The sequence below is a fragment of the Paroedura picta genome, chromosome 12 (assembly GCF_049243985.1).
Source record: "Paroedura picta isolate Pp20150507F chromosome 12, Ppicta_v3.0, whole genome shotgun sequence".
NCBI classification, from domain to species: Eukaryota; Metazoa; Chordata; class Lepidosauria; order Squamata; family Gekkonidae; genus Paroedura; species Paroedura picta.
In genome coordinates, this window is record NC_135380.1 from 20,541,110 (window position 1) to 20,557,864 (window position 16,755).

Genomic DNA, 16,755 nt, shown 5'->3' on the forward strand with positions numbered 1-16,755 from the left:
ATCAATATTTGAGTTACATTCATCAGATTTTTCAAATTGCCTGTGTTGGTATGTTTCCTCAACCTGGTTTGTAATGCTTGTGAGGGACAGATTACTCTTAGATTCAATCTGAGGCACTTTGGCAGGCTTATTAATAGTAGCACAATCAGATCTTGATCAACAATTTCGTTTCTTGAATTCCTCAACTGATCCGCCAATCCAAGTATCTCATCCAGATGACAATGTAAATTAACCCTCTCTTTTATCTTAATACTGAAAAGTTTATTTTGTAAATTCCCCTTTAATGAGGAATTTGCATGTAGTCTTTCCAGCTCACACCACACAGCTTTGGCTGTTGGCATCTGAATTACCCTAAAACATTTCTGTCAAACCCTTGATTATGGCCACTCTTGCCTTTTCATTGTTGGAGTTCCAGTGTCTCTGTTTGCCGGGTCATTATCTCCTGGTCAGGCATCTTGAATAATGTCCCATAATCCTGTTTCAAGGTGACTCGTATCCTCCACATTAGATAATTGTTCTCTGTGATTTTTATCTATCAAGTGTCTATTCTGTGCACCAGAAAATGTTGCTGCCTTTATTCTGTTGTTCTCATCTTCTCATGCCAAGAGCCTCTGGTGATCTTTCTACCTTTAATCAGAAATGTGCTTAATCTGTGTCACCATAACCCTTGTTGGCAGAGTAATTAATACATTAGTAGTGCACAACCCGATTAAAGAATAGATAAAGGTTTATTTAGGAATTAATATACTTGATAGGAAAGATGACAGAGAAAGCTTCCTAATTATATATCTAGCTGAGTCCGACACTGAGTCCGACACTTCTGAGAAAAAGCAGGATGTTGCCCTAAGAGTAGCAATCTGGAGACAGATGAGGAATGACACTTAACAGGAGAGAGGGTGCTGACATCACTGTCCTATCTAATTGTCCTCTTGATGCCCGTTGCAGGGTCTTCTTCTCTTCCTCTTTGTACATCAGACATTGCTACCCTTTTTCAGACCTCACCCCATCCGTGCTTGGGACTCTTCAGCCAATCCGGGTGCTAAGCATGGGGCTCCAGTCTACCAAACCTGTAGCCTCCAATCAAAAAGTGTTAACACATCAATGGACAGCTGTGGTATCCCTCTCACTGCGAAGGATGCTTTGTATCTGGCAAAGAATATCTTTCCCCCCATCCTTCTAACCACAAAAATGCCTGGACTATTTCCTATCACCTTAACCTCTCTCCCTGACATTTTGTGATTGGCCCCACCTTGTGGCAGTTATTCTGTGGCCCCACCTTCTATGCCCACTGACCTGTCAGAATTCCAAAGGTACCCATAGGGTCAAAAAGTCAAGGACTCCTGAAATTAAGTGTGCTTGCAAGGAGGTAAAGAAAACAAGCTCCATTCCTATAGGTCTGTCCTCGTCATTTTCTTGCAACAAAATAAATGAGGGAAATGGTATCACCCCACTTTTCCTCGAGCACCAGACCAATAGAACCAAGATTTTTATAAATCAACCGGCTACACCTTCTGGCATCTTCAACTCATCCTTTGTGCTTTGACCAAAAACAACAACAAACAATACTATTTTCACATCCCTCCAAGTGATACACCCAAGCCATGGGACCCTTTGCCTCCCCTCCCATCTTTCCTGGCTTTTACATCCTCTAGTGCAGGGGTAGTCAAACTGTGGCCCTCCAGATGTCCATGGACTACAATTCCCAGGAGCCCCTGCCAGCATTTGCATTTGCTGGCAGGGGCTCCTGGGAATTGTAGTCCATGGACATCTGGAGGGCCACAGTTTGACTACCCCTGCTCCAGTGTTTCACAGCTGAAAACCGGGACACACTTGTCACCCCTCCCCCTTTCTCTGTGTCAAAGGTACTGCCAAGTTCCCCAAATGGCATAGCCAAAGGCTCTGCTACTGTCATCATGTACTCTGTGACAGCTTATTAGAGACTGTTCAAAAAGCAAAGAAGGCACTGCTTCTTTAGGTTAAAGAGATGTACAAAAAGCCCTGATAGACCCACAGAGTTACTGGTTCTTTAAAAAGAGCCTTGCCAACTTGCAAAATGCATGTGAAATCCTCATACCTGTGCATTTTCATGCATGGATACTAGAGACATGGTTCATCCCTGCCTTCATAAATTTCTATAGCAGGGAGGTGAACCCTGAGGGAACATTGGCTGGAACAACTCACACCCACATGAGGAGGACTGTGGCTCAGGGGTAGAGCATCTTCTTGGCATGCGGTAGGGCCCAGGTTCAATTCTTGGCATCACCAGTTGTAGGCATGTGAAAAACCTCTTGCTAAGACTCTGAAAAGCCACTGTCTGTCTAAGTAGACAATATCAAACTTGATGTATCCACAGTCTGATTTCAGTAGAATATGCCAGAATGTGTTAATGTGTTCGCCAAGGATACTAATACAAATTGAACAAAGCATGATCAAAAAGGCAAGCATACGACAAGCTATCGACACTTATTCATCAAGGATAGAGACAAAAAGGGACCATCAGCAAGCAGGAACAATGTGAGCCTTTCCTTGTCTCTTGGAAGAGTATCGGGCCTTTTGCCTTTCCTCTGCCATCTGTTCTTCCTCAGCACCAGAAACATCTGCATCCAGGCACTGCTAGGAAAGTCCCTTTCAGTGGCCTCTTGCGGGAGGTGGGGTGGGATGCGATCTTACCCTGTGCAGTCGCCTAGGAATATACCAGGCTCTTGGTCTATTCTTAAGACTGCAGCTATTATCAGAAGACTGTAATTTAGTACATAAACTCGGAGACTATATACAGAGAGAAGATGACCTGCACAGGCTGCTCTGCCAGCAGGGCCTTTTCAGTGGTGGTGCCCTGATTCTGGAACGATACCTCCACAGGTAGAATGATGAGGCACCAAAATGATTACTGCATCCCAGCACCAGATTAAAAGTCCTTCTTTTCCCACAAACCTAACAACGGAGTGATGCTTGCCATTTCTTAACTCCTTGCCACTTGAATTTGCTTGAATTACATGGATCGCCCCCCCCCCTTTATCAGCTTCCCTAGTTTGTGGTTGTACTCCAGTTTGGAAGGCTTTAAAGCAGAAAACAGCCTGGAAATAGGTAGAATTTGGGTATTCAGTTGAGTTTGCTGCCAAAACAGAACACAGTATTATAGCCTAAATCTGATTTGAACTAGTACTGGAGCCATCGTTCACAAACCCCACTGAAGTATATACCCTGTATCCAGTGAGAAATGTGCTGTCATATACATGTTCCACATTCAGACACTAAAATCAGAATCCAGTAGCACTTTTAAGACCAACAAAGGTTGGTCTTAAAGGTGCTCCTGCTGGACTCTGATTTTGTTGTGCTGCTTCAGGCCAACACGGCTACCCATCTGAATCTATTCAGATACTAAAACATGCTGAGCTGGCCCTGCCTGCAGCCTAAAGGATGGAGGAGTTGAAGGGAGGCAATGGCCCTTGTTCGGTGTGAAAATGACCCAAATCCTGCGCTATTTCACTTTTGCAAAGGGGGGTTTATTTTAACCACAACCCCAGACGCCCACTGACTGGACCGCTCTGAGCAGACAGCCAAACCCTCTGAGGTTTGCCCACAACAGGAAGGCCTGGTGCCCACTTCCAGCAGGCCCGCCAGTCGCTGGCATTCTGCCTTCAGCAAGCAAAGACAGATGTCTTCTCCACTCTGGGAAGAAAATGGAACAGCATTTCCAGATCTTGGCGGAGATTTCAGGGGGAGGTCAACTGAAAACTCCATGTCTAGATTTAGTGGACAGAAGGAAGGATGCGCCCGTAGTTTAAAGGAGTACTGTGGTTTAAGGGGGGGGGGTGGCAACGTTATCAGTTCTATCATGCATAATTACATGACTCGTTGTTTAAATATACATATATTTATGAATATCAAGCAAAGGTAGATACATTTCAGTCTTACATCAAAATCTCATTAGCTTGTCCGGCCAACTGACCAGAATGCACCCAAAGTATATTCAGTCCACCCCTGACAATGCTCCTCCCCCTCCCCAGGGCCTGGCCCGGTCGTCTGTACGTGTGCATGACTGCGTGCAACGTGCCAGAGGCGGCTGGGGACGGGGCTACACGGGGCCTAGGGACACGGGCGGGGCGGGGGGGGGGGGCGCTGCTTGCCCTCTGCACCATCCAGGCCGCTCCAGCGCGACTGGCTGCCTGCCGTGCAACAAAAGCCTGGCTGCAGGGCGGAATTCGGGAGCACTTCCACCCCGGGGGTGTTGCCCACGCCTTCACCCGGCCCGGCCCGGCAGTGCCAAGGCCCTGCGGGGCTAAGCGGCTGCCTGCTCGCTCCCTCCCTCCGCTTCCCTTTCCTCCTCGCCGCTTGGCCGGCCGCTCTCCCCTCCCCGGGGCGGGCGGCGCCTTTAAAGGCCGCCGGTTCCGCTCCGTCTCTCTTTCCACTCGTAGCAAATCGGGGGCGGCCGGGCGGGCGGGGAGTGGACCGCGATGCCACCCGGGAGCCGGAACCCGCCGCCAAATAAGGAGTCCGGGGCGGGGCCGGATCCTGGCCTTGTATGGAGTTTCCCCTCGGCTGGCGGCCCAGGCGAGCCCGGGATTGCTGCTGCTGCTGGTGCTTCTGCTGCAGCGGGGCTCCCTCGCCGGCCTCCCCCGCCTGGCAGACACCTGTGTCCCCCCCCCCTCCCAGCAGCCCTTTCCGGAGAGCCAATCCGGACCCTGCCCCCACCGCCGGCTCTTGCTCCCCCCGCGGGGAGAGCGGCCGCAGCAGCAGCAGCAGCAGCAGCCCGTCTGGCAGCGAAGCCCACCGACCCAGCCGCCCCCGCCGACAGGGCACCTTAGCCGGGCCTGAGTCTGCCCTGGCAGAGCTGCCTTCCTCCCTCTCCGCGCCTGAAATTCCCCTGGGGGGAGCAGTTGAGCCCAGGCACGAGTAAGGGAGGGGGGCTGGGAAGGACAGCAGCCGCATTGAGCTTCTTGGCTGACCCGTCCTTTTCTCTGAGTGTAGCCCACCTTATAGGGTGGTTGTGAAAATACGAAGGAAGGAAGGGTCCTATGAGAGCGCCCCGGCTCCTGGGGAGAAGGGCAAGATTACAGTTTTAGGAAACAAAATGTTAGGAAACAAAGTGGTTGGGTCCCATCAAGCCATCATCTCGAGGAAGGAGGGGTGCTGAACCCGCACAGACCTGGAAAATACCCCACCGCCCCTCGTTTGTGCTTACAGTATATGGCTACCCCATGAAGTAATCCCCCCCACCCAAAAAAAATCCATCTGTCCTTAAGAGCCTTGCTGAGGCCTTGCAAAGAGAGGGCGCTGGCTTCCTTCACACTGAGTCAACCCATGTCGTGGGTGGGTGGGGGTCTCCCCTCTTCCTGCTGCCTTCCGCTTTTCCTAGCACCCTTCTCTCTTCCAGTCAGCCTTCTCTTTGCCTGATGCGCCCAAAAGGACCCCATAGCCCCAGTTTGGTCATCGTAGCTTCTAAGGAAGCGTTCAGGTTTGCTTGGGTCTCTGCTCACAATCAAAGGATCCAAGGGTTTTGTTTAGGAGTGGGGACCCAACGTTCCCTGCAAGGCTCGGAGGTTTCTCTCTCGGGGGTGAACAGGTTTGCGCTTAAACATGTCCACACCGTAATTTAACGTCTAGAGCAGGGGTAGTCAAACTGCGGCCCTCCAGGTGTCCACGGACTACAATCCCCATGAGCCCCTGCCAGCATTCGCTGGCAGGGGCTCATGGGGATTGTAGTCCGTGGACATCTGGAGAGCCGCAGTTTGACTACCCCTGCTCTAGAGGCATTTCTTGGGAACTTTTTAAAAAGGTGTCTCCGAATAATAACCGAGGTGCTCCCAGGAAATCCGCGGAGGCCTGAAACGCAAAGCGAGGGCGAGGCGTCGCCTCCTCCCGCGGAGAGCTGTCCCCGGCACCCCGGAAAGGAACCAGCTCGCCGGCTCCTGGAGCCTAAGCCATGAAATCTCCAGGGGGGTCGCCAGCCCTCGCAGAAAAAGCGAGCAGAAATCCCGAGGCCTTTCCCGAGTGGCCCAACTCATTCCAGCCGGACAGCAGAGGCGGGAATGGGCTGGGGGAGTCTGCTGCATTTCCGCCGGCTGACCTTCAAGAGAAAATCCGGCCGTGACCTTCCGCCCCCCCCCCTCCGCCCCTTCCAGGCAGAGCCCAGAACCCTTCGAGTTTAGGGGCTCCAATGAAGCATCCACCCTATTGCAACCCATGTTGCCTTCCATGGGGGTTGCTTCCGAGTAAACATGCCTCGGCCGACGGGACTGTCGGGGGGGCCCACACACACACAAGTGACAATCACACTTTGCCACCATAAGGCACGTTCTGACGCTGGCTGCTTTCTCGTGTCCCCAGGATCCGGCGATGGCTCCCGCTCCTGTTGGCAGCCTCCTGGCCACACACCTGCCGGGGTGCCATTCCGCCCCACGCGGAGCACGCCAGCTGGGTGCTCGGCCCGGCTCCCCTCCCTTTCCCCATCCAGGTTTCCTCCGGCGTCCCTTTCACTCCCATCGCAAAGCCGGCCGTGCAGGAATTGGGTAAGTGGAGCTATTGCGACATGTAATCTTTCCATGCATTTGCTACATAACTCGGAGGGTTTTATTGAAAGATAGCATCAGTTGGCACACTTAGCACGAAACCGCCTAATTACTGACGCCTTAGAAGTGCCAAACTTTAAAGTGGGGGGAGGGGAGGGGCGGGGAGGGTTCCGAATCATAGACGGCCAACAAGTGTTACCTGCTTTACATTATTCAAAATATCTCAGCGCTTGATTTCTAGAGGAGATTTCTGATCGGAGGAAGGGGGGCGGGGAGGACGGCTGCAGTTGGAGTGAGTTTTCTTCCTTGGATGATAACTTGGGGGGGGGGTCTGGCCCGGCCGCTGCTGATCTGTATTCGGGTGCCCTGAAGTCCCACGGCCAGCAGCGGCGGCAGCAGCTGTTCCGTCTCCTCCCCACTTATCTCAGCAGCCGGAGCACTGGGCTGCTTTGCTGAAGGCCAGGAAGGCGAGCGGCGTCGCCTCCAGATTTCAGCATCGCTTGGCCCCAGTCTCCTCGGAGGCCTGCTTGGGAGGAGTGGCGGTGGGGAGGCACCTGGTCTTCGCCCCTGCGGAGGTGCCTGGCAGGCCGAGGGACTGGCGCGAGGGACGGGAGGGGGGTCCCGATGCCAACCCACCGAGACACTCCTGGCAGGCAGCTTAACGGGCGTCTCGGGCTTGTGGTGTGGGTGGAATTAAGCGGCAGCGGCAGACACAGCAATTCCGACCACCATTGACATGGAGGGAAAGCGGAGTGCCGCGCTGGCCCTTCAGAGTGCACAATCATCCTCGCTAGAGGCAGAGTCTCTTAGGGAAGGGGACTGAGGCGCACCAGGGAAAGTCTCTTCTTCCCTCCAGGGTTGTTACCCCTAAGGCGGATTGGGTTAATGTTTGGGTTCAAGTGGGCCTGACGTGCAACTTGCAAGGGAAAATCACGTTGGCTGCGGCAGGACGAGGAGGGCAGCTGCTCTCGAAAGCGACGCTTTTGCTTGGAGGGCAACAGAGGCGCCCTCCTCCGTCGCCGCCTCCCTCTTTCCTCCGCTTTCCCCCTCTGGCCTTCCGACGGGAGGAGGGCTGCCCTGGGGCTGGCCTGGTCGTGCACCCGGGGCGGTTCCGGCCCCTGGCAGTCGTATTAATGCAAGGGGACTGGCGGGGCTCCGCACTGCCCAGCGTGCCTGCCCGTTTTCTGCAGAGGTGCTGCCTTCCCCCAGCCGAGCGCGAGGCAGGCTGTGCCGGAGAAAGTCCCCGGGGGGCGGGGCGGGCGCTCTCCAGCCGGGACCCCCTCGGGAAGCCAGGTCCGACTGCGCACCGGTGGCCGCGGGCTGGTGCGCCGAGCAGCGGCGGCGGCGCGAAGGGGCGTCCCTCTCCGGCTGGCCTCTCCGCTCGGCGGCGGCGCTCTGCCGGCTTCCTGCTTTCTGAACGTTCCATTGTGAGGAGCTTCCATTGTGACGTCACGGCAGCGGTTCGGCTTTGTCTGTCCATATTTGGGCAGCTACGTCACGGAGCTTTCCCGTCGCTCACATAAATAGGCTGGTGGATTTCCCTGGCGGAGCATTTGGGCTGCAGTGAGTGAGCCTGCTTAACAACGGAGAGGAGCCAGCGAGGACGGCAGAGAAGCGCCGCGCGGTTGGGGAGGAGAGCCGAGGGGGGGCGGGCGGGGAGGGATTGCAATACTCCCACCCGCTTCCTCGAGCAACCTCTGCACGGCAGATCGGGGCCCCCCTCCGCCTCCCTCCAGGAAACACCTTCAGGGATCCACCGAGGATCGCTCGCCCCCTCCTCCGCCAACCGCCCCCCCCCATTCACACGCCGCCTTCCTTCCCCCTCCCCTTCCCCTCCCTCCCCGGCGCCGCAACTTTTCTCTCGCATGATCTCCGCCGCACGGATTTGCCATTCGGATGCCGCCTCGTTGGGAAGGGAGCTCGGAGCCGCTTTGAGCCCGCGGCGGCGGCGGCAGCAGCAGTAGCGGCGGCGGCGGCAGCAGCAGCCTCCCGCCGCCCTTCTCCTCCTCCTCCTCTTCCTCCGCCAGTGCTATGACAGGCAAACTCCTGGAGAAGCTGCCGGGGACCATGAACACTCTGATGAGCCAGTTGCCTGACAATTTGTACCCCGAGGAGATCCCCAACTCGCTCAACCTCTTCACCGGCAACGGGGAGGCGTCGGTGCCTCACTACAATAACCAGATGGCGGCAGGTGAGGGAGGGAAGGAAGGCAGCGATGGCGGGGGGGGGAGGGGAGACTGGGGGGAGGGGGGGAGGGGAGACTGGGGGGAGGGGGGGAGTGTGGCTCGGTGGGGGGTGGGGACGAGGGAGCTTTCCCGGGGAACGCGTGGCGGCTGGGCTGGCCTGGGCCCCCGCCTGCTGGACGGCGTCCCCTCCCCGGCGCGGTGAGAGGGGGCAGGAGCGGGGAGGCGGTCGACAGGGCCCGGGGTGGGCGCCGAGGGGCATGCGGGACCTGGGGCAGCATGTGCGAGCAGCTGCGTCTCCGTGTGCGCGTCCCTCCGTGTGTGAGTCTCTGTGTGCTTCTCCGTGCGCGGCGGCTTCTGCGTGGCGCAGGCTAGCAGCCATCGCTGCACTAGGCGCGGGCCCCCGCCCGCCGTCCCCTCGCTCGGCTTGGGCGCTTCCCGGTTAACGAGGCAGCCACACACCGACCGGACCCCGCCGCCGCGACGAGGCCTCGGGGGCTGCCGCTTGGGGCCCGGGGGCGGGCCCGGGGTCCCTGGAGGGGGTGGGGGGGTGGAGCCGCAGGGCAGGTGGCGCTCCCTCCAGGGCCGGGAGGACTTGGCTCCCGCTGAAGCGGCCCGGGTCCCCCCTGGATGACGCGCGGTGTGCGCGAGGAGGGCAGCGGGAAGACCCGCCGGCTGGGAGTCGGAGCCCAGGCCCGGTTCGGCTCTGCCTCGCCCCACCCCCACCGCACCCTCCCTCGCCGCGGCCAACCAGCCGGTTTCTCCTCCCCAGTCTGGATCTGGCGGCGGCGGCGGCGGCTCCCGGGTTGCTCCATCTCCGCCGCCGCTCCTGCATCTTCTCCTTCTAAGTCTCTCTCTCTCCCACCCTTCCCCTCCCCTCCCCTCCCCGCCTCCCTTGTATTTTTCATCACCGGGCTCGACGCAGAAATCTCGGCAAGTTTGTAAAGCTCTGCTGGAAGTCCCCGGCGGCGTCGGTGGGGTGGGAAGGCGCCTGGAGACGAGCGGAGAGCCAGAGCCAGAGAGAAACGGCCCCGTGCGCTCTCGGCCGCCCGAGCCTACCTGAGCCTTCAGGTACCTGCGCCTTCCTGACTTTACCCCTCCCTCCCCCCCCCCCGACGGCTCCCTCCCGCCTCCTCCTCTCCGCGGCTTTTCGGGCCGACCCCGGCCCTGCGAGCCCTCCGCGCGGAGGCCCCGGTCCGCCCGAAAACTCCGGCCTCGGTGTGTGGCTGCGGCGCTGGTGGGGGAGTCGGGCGGCTCGGCGCTCCTGTAGGCTCCCTGCGGCCGCAGGCATTGGCTTGGCCCGCCTGGCTCCTGCAGCTCTCGCCCCCTGGGCTGGGTGTCTCTGGGGAACAGGGCTGTGTGTGTGCGTGCGTGCGTCTGTGTGTGTGTATGTGCATGCCTGTTTATGTTGCACAAGACGGTTACCGCTGCGCCTGTGTGGAAGAACGCGGACGGCTCGGCATGCCTGGCCAGCCGACATGCAGTGGCTGGGCTCCGCACATTCACCTCCTTGTGTCCCTGTGTGCGCACATTGGTGGACGGCGAGGGCAGGGCACGGCAGTGAGGGCTCCGGTTCCCACGGATTGGGGAGGGAGCGGGGGGGGGCTCTGGAAAGGCCTGCGCGCCCCTCCCCCCAGGGTCGATCCTTTCCGCGGCTCCGCAAGCGACTGGAGCCCCGATCCCCCGCTCTTCCCGGCTCACAGCCGCCGGGCCAGCCTCTTTTCGTCGCCCCCGTGTGCCTGTCCATGTGCTTGAGCGTACGCGAGGCGTTGGGGTCGAGCTTGGGTCGCCTCACCGGGAGCCGCTCCCTCCGGGGTGGGAATTCAGCACTTCCCCAGCGCGTCCCGGGCGCCCCCACCCCCACCCCCACCCCCACGCTGTGTCCCTGGGCCTCGGGGGGAGGGAGAAATCCGGTCCTTCTGCCCGTTCTCCGTCTCACCGGCTGTCTCTTTCTCTTTCTCGCCTCCCTCTCCCAGATAATGTGATGGATATTGGCTTAGCCACCGACAAGCCCAGCCAGGACCTGTCGTCGTACTCGGGCTCCTTCCAGCCCGCCCCCGGGGGCAACAAGACGGTGACCTACCTGGGCAAGTTCGCCTTCGACTCGCCGTCCAACTGGTGCCAGGACAACATCATCAGCCTGATGAGCGCCGGCATCCTGGGGGTGCCGCCGCCCTCCTCGGGCGCCCTGGCCAGCAGCACGCAGGCCTCGACGGGCAGCATGGGACAGGTGCAGGGCCAGGGCGAGGTGGTGGAAGGCATGTACCCGGCGCTGCCCCCCTACTCCGCCTGCGGCGACCTCTACCCGGGCGAGCCCTTCCACGACCCGCAGGGCAACGCCGGCCTGCCCTACACGCCGCAGGAGTACCAGGCCGGGGGGGCCAAAGCGGCGGGCGCCCTCGACGGCAACCTCTTCCCCATGATCCCGGACTACAACCTCTACCACCACCCCAGCGAGCTGGGCGGCCTCCCCGAGCACAAGCCCTTCCAGAACCTGGACCCGATCCGGGTCAACCCGCCGCCCATCACCCCCCTGGAGACCATCAAAGCCTTCAAGGACAAGCAGATCCACCCGGGCTTCGGCGGCCTGCCCCAGCAGCCGCACCCGGCGGCGCCGCTCACCCTCAAGCCCATCCGGCCGCGCAAGTACCCCAACCGGCCCAGCAAGACGCCCCTGCACGAGCGGCCGCACGCCTGCCCGGCCGACGGCTGCGACCGGCGCTTCTCGCGCTCCGACGAGCTCACGCGGCACCTGCGCATCCACACGGGCCACAAGCCCTTCCAGTGCCGCATCTGCATGCGCAGCTTCAGCCGCAGCGACCACCTCACCACCCACATCCGCACGCACACGGGCGAGAAGCCCTTCGCCTGCGAGTTCTGCGGCCGCAAGTTCGCCCGCTCCGACGAGCGCAAGCGCCACGCCAAGATCCACCTCAAGCAGAAGGAGAAGAAGGCCGACAAGGCCGCCCACGCCGCCCACGGGCCCGCCGGAGCCCCCGGCGCCAACGCCCACGCCTCGCCGCCCGTCGCCCTGGCCCCCGTGGTCACCACCTGCGCGTGACGCTCGACGGGCCTCCTGGGCGCCGCCGCCCGACCGCCCCGGGGCGCCTGGCCGCCCGCGTGGAACTGCCCGCCGGATCGCCTGGATCCCCGGCGCCTTCGCGGCCCTGGGCCTGCGCCAGGGGGGCCCGCCGACGACGAGCCCCTGCCCCCCGAGGAGCTGCTGTGCTGGGGGGGCTCGGGCTGGCCCGGCTGAGGCGCGCCGCTCCCCCCACCGCCGCCGCCGCCGCCTCGACCCCCTCCCTCCCTCCCTGCAGGGGGGCACCAAAGCGCCGGCCTCGCCGCCCTGGGGACCGCGTGTGTGCGTGTGCGTGCGTGTGACTCGGCCGGGCTGCTTCCCGGGGCCCCTCGGCCTCGCCCCACCCTGCCCCCCAACCCGCCCCGAAGTGGGCCGCAGAGAGAAGCGCTCAGGAGTGCCCCCTCCCCACCTGACACCAAACAGAGTGGCCTTCCACCCGCCCCACGGCAGGCGCCTTCCAGGAACCCCCCTCCCTCGCCGTTGCTGCTGCTGCTGCTGCTCTCTCCCCCCTCCCCTCTGGCGTTTCTCCCCCACCCCCCTTTCACATTCTCACTTGCTGCAAAAGGGGGAAAGACCCCCTGGCCTGGCTTTGAATAGTGCAGGGGGCTTTTCACTCTCTCTGCAGCTGAGCCCCTTTCTTTCCCCTGGGTCCACCTTTCGCCTCTCCTTCCCCCCATTCTCCAAAGTACCCTCTAACCCCCATGCAAACCTTCTCTACCCCCCTCCTCCCTCCCAGTTTAGGCCAGGCTGCCCCTGCCAAGACACCTCTTCTGCCCCCCTGCTCCCCATCGTGGAAGGAATGGTCTCTAAAGAGCACTGCCCTTCCAGTCCCTTTTGATCCACAAGAGTGAGAAAGAGTAAGGTGGGGGGGGGGAGAGATTACAGCTTTAATTGTTGTCTGTTTGTTCAGGAAGGAGCTGGAGGTCAAGAGAAAGAAGCGGGTACAGGTATTCCTTAAGGTTATTTCCTCCAAAGGAGGAGTTGGGGGAGGGGCGCAGAATGACCTCCCTTTAAACCCCCCTCTCTCTTTGATTCCTCACCCCAGGCTCACCTCCTGGTAGATCCCTTGTTGGGCAGCTGGGGATTTACTGACTGGGCTGAGCCCCTCCAGGAAAGGGGGCTGAGGGTCAGGGGCTGCCTCCTTCCATCTGACTTGAATGTACTTTTGCTTCCTTATACCCATTTTTCCTCCTGAGGCTGGCATACTGTTGGAGGGAAGGAAGAGGCTGTAGAGTTTACAGGGTGTTGTCTATTCAAAGGGTCACTTTATGCACCCCTTGCCCTCTCCCTGTTCTTTTGAAAGCACTATGTGTGTGTGAGTGTGTGTATGTGTGTGTGTGTGTGTCAAATTCAAAATGAACTATTTAAGTATTGAAAATGCCATTTAAAAAAAAACACACAAAGTGAATGGAATGTGGGTTTGCAATTTCCAGGTCCTTCTGGCTCACCCTGGGAATGTAATTTTGGGAAAGAGGGCTATCGGGCATCAGTCTGGGGTGGTTTATTTTTTAGCACAAGAGCAATTCTTTCCAGAAATGCAGAAAACAGTGTTTTACTGGGTACTTTTTATAATGTGATTTTTTTTTAATTTGGGGGGTCACTTAAATGTGAGGGGGAAAGAAAGCAATTTGCCCCTTTCCTTTTCTCCTCCTGGTACATGCATGTCATTTGCATGTCTTGCTTTGTTTTTCTTTCCTTTTTTGTTTTTATTAAATGCTCAGATATTTAAACAAAACGATGATTATTAAAATAAAAATTTGTTGCCAAAAGGTTGTGTTTTATCCAGGTTTGATGTCTGCATGTTAAAAAAATTAAAACAAAAAAAAAATCTCAGAGAGAGAAAATGCAGTCTAATTTATGTGAACTGAAAGAAACACAAATCAGGTTTAACTACAAAAAAATTCTAAGGGAATGATATTTTTTGAAAGACTTTTGTATAAAGTTGAGTACTTAGAAAAAAAAGACAAACCAGATGTAATATATTTTGTGGATGTTTTTATTTCTTGGATTTATAGTACCTTATACTAAGGTTAAAATGCTTGATATTGTGAAAAAGAAAGTGATAATTTTCACACACATTTCATTTGCTCATTTGTCACATTGTAATGCAAATATGATAGTTAATGCATACAGCATTTTAAAGGGGAAAAATCAGAAATTTTGAACTGATGTCTTGTTGTACCATTTGCACTGTGAGCAAATGCTAATGCAGTAAAGATATTGTGTTTGCTGACAATCAATTCCTTGTAGTGAATATCTTTATTTTTTTCTTTTAAAATATAATTTTGTGTATTTTACATGTTATATATTAATCTTAGTTTAAGAAATAATTCATATGTAAAGCAAAGAAATTGCTTATAATTGGTTTTTTTAGGCATGATGAATTCTTGCAGAGCTTGATCTGGGGTTGGTTGCTTTGTGCCGTTTCCTTTCTGGCACCGTTTCTTAAGTGTTTGTGTGTTTTTGCATTTCTTTCTGGGTCAGTATGCAGTGGTCAGAATAATGGCAGGTTTTTGAGTCGGACACTTTGGATACTTCTTGCACCATGTGGTCTTCCCTGTCACTTACATTGTATTCCAAAAGTGACAAAAATGGCAGAGGTCATTGTTTAGGACTGCAAGGGCAATACCAAAGATATATACCCAAAATTAATCCCCACTAAGTTTAATGGGACTCTTTCTGTAGTTAGAATCGTAACTGAGCTCATTTATTTGAATTTAAGCTCCCTAGAAATAAAGGAAACCTCCCAAGGAAATGTTTCGGTAAGATCAGCCCCAGTTCTCAGCCCATTGCCTGCCCTGTAGATGGCATCTGAGGAGCACTGGCTCTGCCATTCCTATATTGCCTTGGGTACCACTTACAATATGTGCTGTGAGATCTCCAGCCAAAAAAAGCACAATTCGGGACACAGATTCAGGTGGGTGGCCATGTTGGCCTGCAGCAGCAGACAAAAGTTGGGAGTCCAGTGGCATCTTTAAGACCAACAAAGCTTAATTCTGGATATAAGATTTCGTGTGCTTGTATACTTCTTCAGAATAACAGTCGACAGTAGTCTCCTCCTTAAGGTTGTCAGTGCCTTGGCACAAGGCCTGGGTCGCCATAAAGCATCACGTATGGAAAGACCTTTACCTGACCCATTCCCATTTTAGCCTTTAAATCAGTTGAGAAGGCCTCAAAAACCATGTAAAGGAAACATTTGAATCCCACAGCTGCACTGGCTTTATGCTCAAGCAAAAATGTGGCACCTTACCAATGAATACATTTCTTAAGCTTTGAAGAGGCTTGGGCAGGGGTAGTCAAACCGTGGCCCTCCAGATGTCTATGGACTACAATTCCCATGAGCCCCTGCCAGCGAATGCTGGCAGGGGCTCATGGGAATTGTAGTCCATAGACATCTGGAGGGCCGCAGTTTGACTACCCCTGGGCTAGGGTCTCTTTTACGCAGTTATATGAAGCAGTTTTTCAGCCAGCAGACACGCTCTTCCGCATACACAATAAATAGTTGAAAGGCAATTAAATGGGACCACTTGTGATATTATAGCCCACTGTCAACAATCTCTCATAACTATATTTGCTGTCTGAGAGTTTACTTCATGCCTCTGACAATATGGGCCGTATCCCACAAAAGCTCGACTGATCTGTTTGCCTTTGAAAATGCCACATGACTCCTTTTGTTGGTATTGCTGACACACCACTTGCACAGCTGCCCCCCTGGAATCTGTTGCTTTCCCCAAGTCTCACTATTCCATATAGAGAAAAAAAAGCAGACAATATTACCATCTTGACAACCATGTGGCAGGGTTGAAAATATCCATGCATAGTTTTTAGAAATGACAGCAGTCACTCGGAGAAAAAAAGCATGGTCCTTAGAAAATTGAGAATCGCAGCATGAAAGATATATTCCAATTTACTGTTCAGGCTAATATGACTCATTGGGGTACATAGCAGTCACTATAGCCTTATTTTATTTCCATAAATTATTAGAAAATGGCATGAAAACTTTTCAGGAAAGAGGCTACAAAAGAGGGGAAAGAGCACATTATTGGGTGACCTCCCTCTTGTCTAGAGAGGACAGATCTCTGGTGCTGGTATTTCTGTGTCCATGCTGCTGTTTGGTTTTGTTTGTTACTCTTACCTTTTCAGTTCTTTTGGAAGCAGTTTTACGTCCCAAGGCCTGCAAATTCCGCTGATGTTTGTAGAGTGCCCAGGCTACAAAATAAGGTGATTTGCAAGCAGTGGGTTCTCATGTTTGTTTCATTGAAATAGCATTGTTCTGGTGGTAGATCGTAACTAGACGTGCCACCAGTTTGAAATTTGCCTGTTTTTGACAGAATTAGAGCCATTTTTATTTCCGGAATCATGAGGTAAAGCTTTTCCTGCAGCGTACTGCCCTCAATACATTATAGCCCATGCTGGAATTCCCTCCTCCTCCTCCTCCTTCCTTGTACTCAGAAAACTAGCATGACTGGAGAAGTGATTTGGCATAGCTCTTTCTGGCATGCTAGGTTTCTATCTTCAGGAAGAAGGATCCCCTCACTCCCTGCAGTGAGCATATAAACATGCAATGCTCCTAGCTCCATACTGAAATGGTGCAGACCAGGGAAAACTTTACCTCATGATTTAGCCAATTGTTTAAACTGACCCTTGGCGTAGGTCAGCAATCACAAACAGGATGACTAAGTCTACTTCTCTATCTTACCAAGATTCAGCAATTTATTTCAAAGTGAAACAAATCCTTTCATCTGACCACAGTCACTTTGAAAGCCACCCACTACCCTCACTGGCAGGATCTGGGTGCCCCCTCATTGCTTCCTTCTGGTCTGAGGGGATCTGCTGTTTGTATTTTGAGACAATTATCCATTCTTGTCTGATGAAAGCCTATACCAGGGGTAGTCAGACTGCAGCCCTCCAGATGTCCATGGACTACAAATGCTGGCAGGGGCTCATGGGAATTGTAGTCCATGGACATCTGGAGGGCCGCAGT

At 55.3% G+C, this 16,755-nt stretch overlaps 1 protein-coding gene across 3 annotated transcripts; it reads left to right on the forward strand.

Annotated features, from left to right (window-relative positions):
* Positions 1 to 7,641: 7,641 nt before the first annotated feature.
* EGR3 (early growth response 3) lies at positions 7,642 to 14,011 on the forward strand. Of its 3 annotated transcripts, XM_077306069.1 has the most exons (3): positions 8,562 to 8,700; positions 9,618 to 9,763; positions 10,669 to 14,011. In XM_077306069.1, exon 3 carries the CDS (start codon positions 10,677 to 10,679, stop codon positions 11,751 to 11,753), a length of 1,077 nt encoding a protein of 358 aa, XP_077162184.1. In that variant the 5' UTR covers positions 8,562 to 8,700; positions 9,618 to 9,763; positions 10,669 to 10,676; the 3' UTR covers positions 11,754 to 14,011. The 3 variants fall into 3 exon arrangements, with proteins under 3 accessions (XP_077162183.1, XP_077162184.1, XP_077162182.1); XM_077306068.1 differs by lacking the exon at positions 9,618 to 9,763 and having other exon boundaries at positions 7,642 to 8,700; XM_077306067.1 differs by lacking the exons at positions 8,562 to 8,700; positions 9,618 to 9,763 and adding an exon at positions 10,137 to 10,507.
* The last annotated feature ends 2,744 nt before the right edge of the window (positions 14,012 to 16,755 follow it).